Raw genomic sequence first — 12,448 nt, 5'->3', positions numbered from 1 at the left:
AAAGCAAACACCAAGACCTTTCCTGCCAGTCCCAAGGAAGGCATGGTATGACTTCCCTATGGAAGTAAACCCATTTTTCCTGGTGAATCATCAACTCTGAAAAGAACTCCTTTCAGGGACATTCTAGAGACAAAGGAAGAAGTCTTCATCAGGGAAGGGATCAGAGAAGGGAGCACTTGTCAGGGAGTTGCACTAACTCAGGTAATTTGAATGCTTCTGATTATCAGAGATGATTCACTTCTGTTCACTTTGCACCAAGTGTTGAGAAAGACATTGCATTTATCTTCATTGACTCACTGTTTCACAACATGAACTTAAGATATTCTTACTACTACGACAATGGGAAGGCTTGGATATTCAAACCATGACACCAACCAGGGAAAGACTGCAAAGGATTTTGGTAAATCCAGACAAATCAGAAAATGTGATAAAGAACTCAACTGTCTCCTCCTTTATTAAAAAGATGGTGTGAAAATCCAGAAAAGCAAAATGCCGATATTCTGAGACAGTTGTCTGTCAAGATCAAGAGGATATGTGTGTGTCAGGAAAGATTGCTTTGATTTTTATCACTACAAGATGAGTTTTGCTATTATAAAATCAGACTTACGAGGAACATACTGTTTCATTGCTGTATAGAGTTGCTTTCAATAAGCTTACGGACAATTGTTAATCTCACAAATTCTTGTTAAATGGAACAGCTGGAGCTAAAACCACAAAAAGTCAAAGATTATGGCAAGGACCATTTATATGCGGTGATAGCAAAGAATTCATAAAATTTGAGAGAGGAATGTAGAATTTAATGGCTAAATTAAAGACAGTTCTTAAGAAAAGTCACAGGAATGAAGGAAAGGCAACATAGTTCTGTGTATGTTTGTTATGGTGTTCCTTATCAGGTACAATTAACGTGCTCTGAAATAATAGTTCTCACTGCTCAACCAGCACTGGTATTTACTGTCACTATTGGAAGAACTGCTCAACACCCAGAGACAAGACAGGGTTTCTAAAGCATTGGCTTCCACTCAAGCATCTAAATTGATATCCAAGTTCAGAGGAAATCTGACTGCATTAGACACTATCTGAAAGAAATTCCTAGCTAAAGTGTCTCTGCCAAAGATGCCACTTGTTTTAAAAAAAGAAGAGAGAATGGAGTGGGATAAAGGGATACAGCTGTGCTCAATGAACCGTTATTCCTCAGACTTCTTCCACACCCTGCCTTCCTTCCTGAGCAAAGCACAATGTCTTCTTGGTCAGGGAGAACATTCCCTCTCCAAGGTCCTATATCACAAGTTAAAAGCCTACAATTATTAGGTAATAGTTGTAAAGCACTAGCACCTAGGTGAACACAGCTTGTGTAAGACCCTATATATAGAGATATGCACCAGAAGAACATCTTGGGAAATATGGTATGGTCCCCAGTAAGCAAAGAGGGCAGAAAGAAAACATATGTGTACAGAGAAGAGGACAACTTGACTAAGATCTCTGAGGCCCTCAGCAGTGGAGCTGTGAAGAGATGCTAGAATTGCCAGATCCCTACAGAGCACTGTACTTTTCCAGAGCAATGAACACCACAGCACACATTTTGTTGTGGACAAGTGACAGGGCCCTAAATTAAATGTTAGTGAGGAACAAAGCATTGATTGTCCTATTAAGTGGGTATCTGTGCATGGTTGCCAAATGGGAGAGGTAAGAGATATGCATCAAATTCTGTTGAATGAAACACAAAAAGATACAAGCACAATCACATGCTTATTGTTGTATAGAGGTGAACTCTGTAATTAGCATCTGTGGGGTAGTGCCTCAAAGAGAAAACAAGAAAGGAAATTGCAATGTGTCTATTTATTTCCATAGCTACTGTATGACTGAGAGCCACTCAGCAGCCTCTGCTATTTGTGGGAGGGTTTCCCAACAAAACACACCAAAGGCACAGGAAAAGGGCTTGCGTGTTGTTTTCTCAACATACAGTAACAGCCGAAGAGGTAGAGTTCTCCATCCTGTAAAGGAGAGGGTGTAAAAGTATGCTTGCCTTAGAGACAATGGGACATAAAGTCAAGCTCAGGGCAGGGAAAGAGAACACATGCAAATGATCAGTAACATAGGAGGAATCTGACATTATTGTCACTATTTACTTCACCGCTGCAGGGATAGAGAGAGGTGTCACACTAGAACAGATAGAGTGAACAGTCCTTGGTCTGCCAGGTGTGATCACAACTCTCATGCTGTCCATTTCCCAGGTCTGCTCACTATGAGGGCTGAGGTTACATCAAACACCTGTGGTCTAAGAGTGTGCTGTTCACATTAATGACTCTTGTATGATCACAGTCCTTAATGGAAAGGCACAGCAATCCAAACTTACCAGTCTCTCAACCCTCTCGCTCAGGTCTCTAAACCTTCCTGAGGACTGTCTGGAAAATTCATTATTGTACCGGATGTTGGTGAGTTTTACATTGGCACTGTAATAGAACAGCTTCTGATCTGTAAGGGAAAGAAGAGGCACAGGCAATACTCAAAGCACTAAGATGTATGAACTTTAGAAAAACCTAGGGTTGACTGATATCCAGACATCTTAGGGAGTGGATGAACCTTCACCTGTATCCAACACATTCAAACACAGCTTCCAAAAGCCAGGAACCCAGGAGCAAGCACTCAACTGAGTTAGGTGATCTAATCCCAGTTTCCCCAATCGTTACACTTGTGGCCAACCAGCAGCACTTTGGGGCTCACACAGGATCACATCTTCCTGCTGAGTTACCTTTCTACCTGGCCTGCCAACTCAACACCAAGCCCAGGCAGGCAGCTGCCAGTGATCAGGGAAAGGGAACAGAGAAACACCACAGACAGACATGCAAGAAGGCTCTGTTTGTCACTCATGTAAGAGAAACCAGAAGACTTGCGTGCTGACTTCGTCACAGAAGCAGATAATGAGAAAAATGTGAAACAAGTGAAAGCAAGTGAAAGCCACCAGAAACCACAGCCCTAAACCACCCTGCACAGCAGGAAATGTTCCTGAGATCTGCAAAGATGCTAAATGAGGAAGGAAAGAGAGCGAGCTTTAGATAGACTGGTGAAAACTCCCAGCACAAAGGCACAAACAGGCACAAAGGAAATGTACAAATCATAGGAACAGTGATACATTATGTAAAACTTACCATATGCCAGAAAATAAACTAGAACACCAATGGTGATAGCTGCTGCCACGGCTGTTCCAATAACAATTACAGCAATTTTCCAGGGCTCAAGATGTCTTATTTTGATGGCTGACTGATGAATTCTGGGGAAAATTAGGAATAACAAGGGGAGAATATTAATATGAGATTCTTTTCTATTTAAATCCCCCCACCAAAAAAAAAGATCAGTGATTATTCCTAGCAATATTAATTGATGTCTCACCCAACACCCTTGAAAACGAAACCATGACTCAGGACTACTTTGAAATAGATGTTGGGATGTGCTAGAAGTCAAAGAACGCAGACAGGTTTGGAGGTTTGTGTTTTTTTATTATTAGGGCCAAATTAAGTAGAAGTCCCACTAAGACTCTTATGTGATCCCAACTATAAATTTGCAAGAATAAAAGTAATTTTTCAGCGAGGTGGTTTGTATAGTACATATCTATACATTATCCAAGGTGCTCAGTCCATTTCAGTCTTCAAAACAGAGCTGGACAAAAAAGAGAAATATTTCAGAGGGCCAGACCATGCTTCCTGTTTTACTCAGATTGAATCTAAAAGCAAAAACAAGCACTGCTTGGAGTAGTATTTGCTGAAGTGGTAGAATAACAGGGAAGGGCAAGAACATATGAGCAGACATAGGTAGGAAATCTCGACAAATACTTCTCTCTGCTTTGCTCTTAATTATAGATGCTAATCCAAATTAACTCAAGGAAGGTCAGTGAACAGTCAGTATTATAGTTAAAAAAAAACCCTGCCTGAAAAGAAGTTGGGTGCAGCAAATTCTGTCTTTGTCTATAAGCTCAGAGACACCTGAAGATCCTTAAAGTCATTTCTCCATTACATTATCAGCCATTACAAAAACATGGAACAGGAAGCCACGACTTGTTAAAGAGTTCTTCATTCTGAAGTCAGTTACCTCACTCCTGCGGACATGCACACCTTCAGGTTAAGTCATAGTCTACCATAGGAAAGCAGGCTGCAGGGATCCTCTCCTGAGACTGTAAGGCATCTCAGTGAGTTCCCAAATACAAAGTATGCATAGCTCGCTCCCAGAACATACATCCCATGAACCATAAGTTTAAATACATTAAAATAAGTTAAAATAATTGCAAGCACCACTGCAACTGTGTGCAGGAAAGAGACAGCAAGCACACTGTGCACAGTACATAAATACCAAAGCAGGTTCTGATATTTCATTCTAATTCCACTGCAAAGCCTTACAATTACAGTGTTATAACTTTGGCTTGGAAAACAACTGACTAAGGCCAAATATTTTGATATTTGGTGGAATTAAAAAGGGAATAATAATTTGTTACTCAGATCTCTTGAGACTTGTCCTGCATCTCCTAACTAGTGTTTCCTTTCCTCCTGCTACCCTGTGAAACAGCTATTAACCTCTCATCAAGTTTAATTCAAAATGCATCTGAGAATCCATAGCAGAACAAAAAAAAGCAAAAGAAAAAAAGAAAATTAAAAAAAATGCACATTAAATAGCCCTGTAAAGAGGTCAGAGAAGAGCAACTTTAAAATTATTTCTGAGACTACTGTATGGAAGTTGACGTAGAACTTTAACTGGAAAAATGAAAAATATGCAAGTATAAATAGTCAGGACTCTACCTCATTAACAAGAATATTTCTAACTACTAGCTTTTAGGTGAAACCATAAAGTCAGTGGTGAATTCAACTTTAATTTTTCATGTGTGTTTGTTCTTTTATTGTTTGTTGGAGTTTTTTCCCCACCACTCCAGCTAATGGTCTTTTGCATGGCTTACATACTTTGCAAATGTGTCTACTATGTTTGATGTGAAAATAAGTTACAAGAAAAACCACAAAACAAACAAAAAACCACATAAGACAACCCTCTCTTGTATTCTTGTAGGTAGTGTAATTTAAAAAGCAGTTGTCTTGATTAAGTTGCATAGAAGGAAAACACTCAGAAGGTCTTTCAGCTATAATGATGCTGGCATAGCCCCAAACCAAAATGCTGGGTTGGAGAAGCCCATTTGAAAGACTGAATGCCACCTCTGCACCTCAGTAGGTGAGCCTGAAGGAATTACTCTCATCATATCAGTGAAACAGCAGTTTCAGGCTAGAAGTAACATGACTGGGACACAGTTAAATAGAGTACTATAAATTTGAAACATTTTCAGCATTCCTTTTTACATAGAGTAACAGTTTTTATAATTCTTATTCTTTATTTCCTCTCTTTCAAGTTCCATGTTATCATTCATCAATGAGAAACCCTAGTCCCCAACAGTTACTTACATGTGTAATTTTACTCTGACATGTGACCTTCACTTAATTCATGAAAACTATTTGAGAGCATCATTTCAAAGAGGCGCAGAGCGGTCCTAGCACCAGCTTCTAAACTGAATTTCCTGAAACAAGAAGCTGTTTGATAAATGCATCTTAGCAAGTTACTTAATAGGGAGGCAGGCATTACTGTTTGGGACTTGGATGTCTTTTTTTCTTTTTTTTTTGTCTGAATTAACTTTCCTACTTCCTTTTACATATAAATATGAAACACCTGTTAAATTTTATTCTCCACTCCTAATTTCTTTTAAAAACAAAAGGTATTTTTTACCAAAATATCCTTGATTAGGCTGTACTATCTGGGTGTTTCTCCATTTGAATAGACATGCTGCAGACCAAGAGGATTTCAAATCCAGGTTTTCAAAGATATCTATGAGACAAACCCACAAAGGTAATTGAACTAATACTTTTCCATTCCCATTAACTTTGAGCTTTATTGCTGCTTTGCTTTATCTCCTGATGTTCATTCCTCAAACATAAATTATTTTATCTGACAACATGTCCCAGTGTGAAAAACTGGATGATACTTACAGGGGTTCAGTACAAACAAGAGAAGTAATTATGCCAGAACTGAAACAGCTTCAATTCATTTAATGACCTGTCAGGGCCTGAGTACTCTGCGGGGAGCTGGTAAAGTTCAACAGTGGGAATTTATTTTCTCAAATCAAGAGTCAAGCAATCTTCGCTAACTCCTTGGGAACTACCTTCCCAAATAAGAGGGAACAGGTAATGTACCCTAGAAATGCACAGCAGGATTAAAAACACCCCAGCTGGGAAGGTCACTGAAATTCTTCAGAGTAGAAATGGAAATGGATTTTAAGCCTGAACCAAATACTTGAAGCTGAAAGCTTCTCACTGACCTCAGAGGGCTTTCTGACAGGGTCCCTTCTGCCTGCAGCTTAGGTGGTACTTCCCTCTTCCACAGAAACTCTGCTCTTTCCCAGATAACTGTGCCAGTGCAGTAACCTTAAACACACTCCAGTCAAAGACTAGATTTCCTCTCTTGTCAAAAGACTGCCAAGTCCCAGATTAAGATTCATCCTATGTGGAAGAGGAGTGAAATAGTTGCTGACAGAGAGAAATGAGAAAAACTGATATAAAATTGCTCACGCTGACATGATAATTTTACTAGATTGTCCTCTTTTTGTTTCCTAATAATTCTAAACACTGTCTTGTTTTTTTTCTGCTAACATTCCGCTGTCATTTTTCTAGAAATACCCACTGAGAACTTTTCTGAACAGTGGTAGGTGATCTGGAGTCCTACATTCTGTACCTTGGTTCTTTCCCATCATACAAAAAGAAGCCCTCCAAGAGCCCTTTTCTCAACAAGGACCTCACACCCATAAATACAGAGCCAGAGGGATCCCCCCTACTATGCATTTTACAAGACAGACATAAGAAGGATGCAGTTAATTATGTCTGTCAACTTCTAGTAACAGCAGATTATCAGGAGAAAGAAGTGTCTCAAATCTAAATTAAAAATCTTATTTAGTATCCTAACTTGTTTTTTTCAGAGTGCCATTCAATAAACGTATCATAAACACTGCATTAAATAATTCATGAGTGCACTTGCTTCACTGTAGCCTGAAACTCTTAGTTTACAAAATTACTGCCTTTTACCTATTGAAATTTATATTCCCTTCTTGCAAAGAAGCAGAATTACAACTGCCTTCTATGAGTCAAAATGCCTGCTTCAGAGGAAAAGCCTCAAAGGTCTTCCTCACCAGGGCTGAAAGCATGTGTGGACACCTGTGGAACCCTTCCATTAACTGCTGTGAGTTTCGTATCAGAGACAGTGTCTAGCTAAGTCAGCATGAACCAGGAAAGACAGCACAGGCTCTGCTTTGGCATGCATGCACTGACAATGTCTGCTCAAGAAAGGTGCTGACAGGACAGACGGCCAAAAAGCCAAACCCAAAACAGTCACCTGGAGATGATCTCTTGTGGGCTATTATGTGTCCTTTGCTTTTAGTCCTAAGAGAGGAATGCTTAGATTGACAAATTTTCTCCACTGTTTTAGAATGCATGTAGTACCTTTCTCTTGAGGTGCTTTGAGAAAAAAACATTGATAAAAACCTCTATTGGCCTTAGCAACAATTGTAATACACAAATACACAAATAATAGGACAGTGGTGTGTTTTAATTTGTTAACAAATAAATCTGTTAAATGGTGTGTGAAAATTATACTTAACATCACTCCCAAGGAATTCTGCAAGTCCGATCTGACAGACCAGCCTTTCTGTGGTCATCATAGTTTGAGTGCAGCTGTGACAGTTTATGTCCGCTCAGAATGTTACCCAAAGTATCCAACTTCCCCTGTAGTTTGGAAGCTTACATTTCTGGATAATAATACATTTTTCTGCATTTTACACTTCATGTCCTAGTTTTTGATTGGGATACAGCAAATTTTCTTCCTAGTAGCTGGAAGTAGTAGTGCTGTGTTTTAGGCTTAGTGTGGGAATAATGTGGATAACACACTGATGATTTAATTGTTGCTCAGTAGTACTTACTGTAAGTCAAGGACTTTTCAGTTTCCCATGCTCTGGCAGTGAGCTGGTGCAAAAGAAGCTAAGAGGGAGCATGGTCAGGACAGCTACCTTAACTAGTCAAAGAAATATTCCATACCATAGAGCATCATGCTCAGTATCATTTTCCCCTGAATCTCCTCCCCATCCCACTGTCTGTTTGGGGTGTGAGTAGCTGCATGGTACTTAGTTGCTTGTTGGGGTTAAACCACAATATATAATAAACAATTGCTAGACTGAGATGCTGTAATTAGCAAAGTATTTTCACTGAACAGAGATGGACAAATTTTTTCATGGGAAAAAATGTTGTTGAAATTCGAGAAAACTCTTTAGACAAGTGGTTCAGCTGATACTGAAACCCGAGGCAATTCTGCAGCAGCAGAGAAATTAGACCATTTCCATGTTCAGTTCTGCATAAAATCTGTCCCCCTGTTATCACCAAATCTGTCCACAGACCACATGAAGTCTTCAGATTGTCTTGTATCAGAAGCACATGAAATTAAGCCATCCCAAGCTTTATGTTAGCTTGGTTTCATTCAAAATGAAGATCTGTATATAATCAGAAACACAAACATGAAAGGAGTATGTGGTGGAAGCAGAATGCCTTGATTTTAAAATCTTATGGCGACTCAAAATGCTCAATCAAAAAACTGCCTGTGAAAAAAATAAATGAAGCACGTCTGAAACACCCTCTACCAGGAATAGCAGAGGCCACAAAAGATGCTGGGTTTACACCTGGGCTTGCTCAGAGAATGAAAATGACTAGATTTTAAACCTCTGAAGAAGGTCTTGTCTCATTCTTGTTTTCCTGTCTAAAATGGCCAGAAACTGAGTGAATGTGGCAAGAAAACACAAAAGGAACCAATTCTCTATGAGTCAAATCAGGTGTGGTGAGCCCCAGAATCAAAAATGTTTCAACAGGGTTTCCTGAACTCAGGATCTAACTCTGGGACAAACTGAGCACAAAATAGGTTTCTGTTTGGCAGCATGCAGGAACCACATCTGCCTCCTGTAATAATCAAGGTCAACTCCCACTAATGCCAATGGCACATGAGTATCCTTGCACCAGGGCTGGTATCTATTTCCGGCTACACCTCAGCAGTCTGTAATTTGCGTTCATATTGCCCATCTACTGCATTACAAATTGGTGCAAGTGCCACTGCATTTCCACCTGCATATTCACTTTTAGACTACCATAGACAACACCAGCTACTCTGTACTTCACCCTGCCAGGGCACAAGATCTTCACAAGGAAGTTGCAGATAGAACACCTCACTTGTGTCCAAGACTGCAGGACACAGCACAACAGAGGAACAAGACCAACAAGGCTGTCTACTACCCTATTTTCCTTAGCATCTTTGCTTCCTGAAGGATTTTAGGCAGCACACATTCCAGCTTAGCTTGAAATGTTCTGAAAAGAGGCACCTTGGAAGTGGATAAAGCTAATACTGAAATGCCCCTCTTATAAGGGACTAAGACAGAGAAAGATGAGCTCAAACAGCAAGGCTTACAGCTCTATGCTCAGATTCACATCCCTTACCAGCAAAAAACGCTGGACATCTAACAGATTACAAAGGGGCTTTGATTAAGACCATGCAGTTTCCATCCCTTCACAAACATGTAAATATTTAACTATCCAACTCAGAGTTTCACTAATGTATTTTAGATTTTATAATAATCTAAACAACCTTTTAAACAATTAAATTCTTTCCTAACTAGGAGGCAACAAAACTGTACTTAGATGTTGTTAACTACCCTCTAGCACACTGTTATCAAAATTATTTACCCCACTGTATATATCAAGACATGGCAACTAGATTTACATCTAACGAGGAAAAAAATGGCTTTTCAATTCTGTTAGGCAGAGAACTCTTACTTAGTTTTCTCTCTTTATTTAACATTCACAAACTGGTATTCACAACTGATGAGGACTTCTTCCTCACCTGACATTTAGAGCAGCATAACTTTTAATTTATGGATAATAAACAGGGTAGAGGATCTTTGGGTATTGAGCAGGGTACCCCTGAGGAGCAGAGAACAAAAAGCTGAACTCAATCTTCTCCTGGCAAAGTCAACACTCTATTGACTAACATGATACTGTTCTCACAAAATGAGAATAAAAACAATTAAGTGTGCATGAAGAATAAGTGTTTTCCATCCAGAAACTCTCTATTTCAGCATGCCCAGAAATTATTTAAAAAAACCCAATTTTTAAAAATACTGAGTATGGAAAAAATTAGTATCTTGCAATTATTCACAGTCATTTGCCAAAGTCAGTGTCAGAGAAGAGACTAATATTGCAGTCTTTAACAATCACACAAAAAAATTCAGCCATCAAGCCAAATCATTAGGATTTTAAAAAAAATATTTCTGATTATTTTGGGTTTGGTTTCTGAGGTCATACTTTTAAGCTTTGTCAACAACAAGAAAAAGAACTCGTGGGAGATTGACTATCCCCCATTGTCACATGAATCCAGAACCCAGTGTGTTGAACAGAGGTGACAATTCAAAGAGGTTTGCTGTACATTGTGACCCAATCCCTGCTCTGACCCAAGAGGGCATAGTAGAATGTTGCAGCTGGAAGACTTATATTTTGTAAAAATACTCTGAACTTCCAGCACTGTCTTAAATATTGTTACAGTAAAACAAAACTAAGGATATCCAGCATATCTGACTGCACATAATACTTTCAGAAACAAAACACCTTGTCATTACTCCCTAGAAATATGGCTTCTTCCTTAAAATACAAGGGTCAAAACCAACATGATCAATGCCTATAGTATTCCCCTTCTGTATCTGTGTTGCCATAATGAATTGAACGGGGATTTTTTGCAGAATATGTGGGAAATATTGTTACAACTAGATGTGACCAAAACCTATAGTTTCCAAAATCATGTTACTAACATTTGATTTTGACATGAAAGAGCTTACTGGATTCTGTACTGATGCAATAAAAGCCTGCTGGAGGCAGGATAAGATGACCACAGGGAGGACGGGTAAATGTCAACCTGAGCCATCACATCATCTTTCTAAACAGACAGCAAATCATGGTGCTCCTGACCATGGCAGGGAAGGATTTCCCTGAGCATTTCTCACTCCAGCCACATGATACTCTTCATCCAGACCACAACCTCCAATACCTCCCATTCAGCCTGCAATTTACTGTTTAGCTTTCCCTCTATCGCCCCTTTTCAGGCTGAACATCTCAGAGGGATCCATGATGAACCCTAGGTCTCAAAGGATGAAAGATGCAGAGATAGAGCAATGAGCTCCAAAGTCAGGCAACGAATTTCTCTCCTGCATCTATGTCCTTGAATTCCTAAACCTTTCCCATAGACAGTATTTTTTACCACCATTACACCTCCAAATTAGACTTACTGAGTTAAAATATGCCACCTACTTTTGAAGATCCCATGGCAGGTCCCGGTAGGTCTGGTAGCCTTTCTGACCACCAATGAAGGCTTGACTAAAATCTGGACTGCGCAGCGAATGGTGCTGGAAAACGCATTGAGTGGTGTGACGGGAAGGGAAAGGTGTTGAATGAAGATCCTTCATTGAGGCACTGCTGGCGCAACACCCAGCACTCTGTGGGTTATTGCAAAATGAGGGAATGAACTTCAGAATAAAAACAAACAGAGGTAAGCATGGAGTCGATAAGGAGACTGCAACCTTCTGATCAGCTCTTCATCAAAGAGCTCCCTAGGCAGAGATGGACTGAGCAGATAAACCGGCCCAAGCAAGCCTTGTTCTTCACTACAGCAGAACAGGAATTGCGTGAGATTTCCCTTTTCCAGCACTTCCTTTCTGTCCAGCTTTTATCCCTAGAGCAGGCCTTCTGAGCAGCAGCACCTTCCACCATACACTCACTGTAAAACCCTCAGGGGAGAGGCACCACTCTGACCGCGATGCTGTCACTTGTCTTCTGAGATAGCAACACAAAAACAAATACAGACATAAATGGCTTGGTCAGCCAAGCCTGATCTACCTCGGTGCTCACTCATCCACAGCTGTCCTGAACTCCCTTGGCATCAGGGACAAGACAACTATAAGTATCCAACCTCCTAATTACATGTTAGTCATTTAATGGTTGGCATAACCCCGCCTGTGGAAAATGCTTACTCTGTGAAAAGGTCCACCAATCTCCTTGGAATTCCCTTCTCCCAGCACAAAAGTGTTTCTTCAGAGCCAGCTGGAAAGGGGAAAAATAAGGATTTACTAGTGAGAAAATCTGCACTTGCATCTAACCAAACCAGAAAGTAAAGTCAACAGAAACCAAAACCTGATTTTCCAATGAAATCTCAAGATTTCAGTTATTTTTATGGGAACAATTACTATCCTCCACAAAAACCTCAGCATAAAGGGAGGGAATAAAAAAATGAACAAACAAACAAATAAAAAAACCCAAACAAACAAAAAAAAAAACAAGAGGAAAATTTTACCTGA

General features: G+C 39.8%; 1 protein-coding gene across 1 annotated transcript in view; it reads right to left on the bottom strand.

Annotated features, from left to right (window-relative positions):
• LOC139671853 (transmembrane protease serine 11E-like) overlaps positions 1-11,623 on the bottom strand; it is a 41,172-nt gene extending 29,549 nt beyond the window's left edge. Inside the window, exons 1-3 of the mRNA XM_071555142.1 lie at positions 11,406-11,623; positions 3,147-3,268; positions 2,354-2,472 (exon numbers count right to left, since the gene is read on the bottom strand). Of these exons, the coding sequence (XP_071411243.1) occupies positions 2,354-2,472; positions 3,147-3,268; positions 11,406-11,560 (396 nt within the window). The 5' untranslated portion in view covers positions 11,561-11,623. The remainder of the gene's footprint in view (positions 1-2,353; positions 2,473-3,146; positions 3,269-11,405) is intronic.
• Between the last annotated feature and the right edge of the window lie 825 nt (positions 11,624-12,448).

Source organism: Pithys albifrons, chromosome 5, assembly GCF_047495875.1.
Source record: "Pithys albifrons albifrons isolate INPA30051 chromosome 5, PitAlb_v1, whole genome shotgun sequence".
NCBI classification, from domain to species: domain Eukaryota; kingdom Metazoa; phylum Chordata; class Aves; order Passeriformes; family Thamnophilidae; genus Pithys; species Pithys albifrons.
Note: the sequence above shows the minus strand (reverse complement) of the source record. Positions and strands in the feature narration are given on the sequence as shown.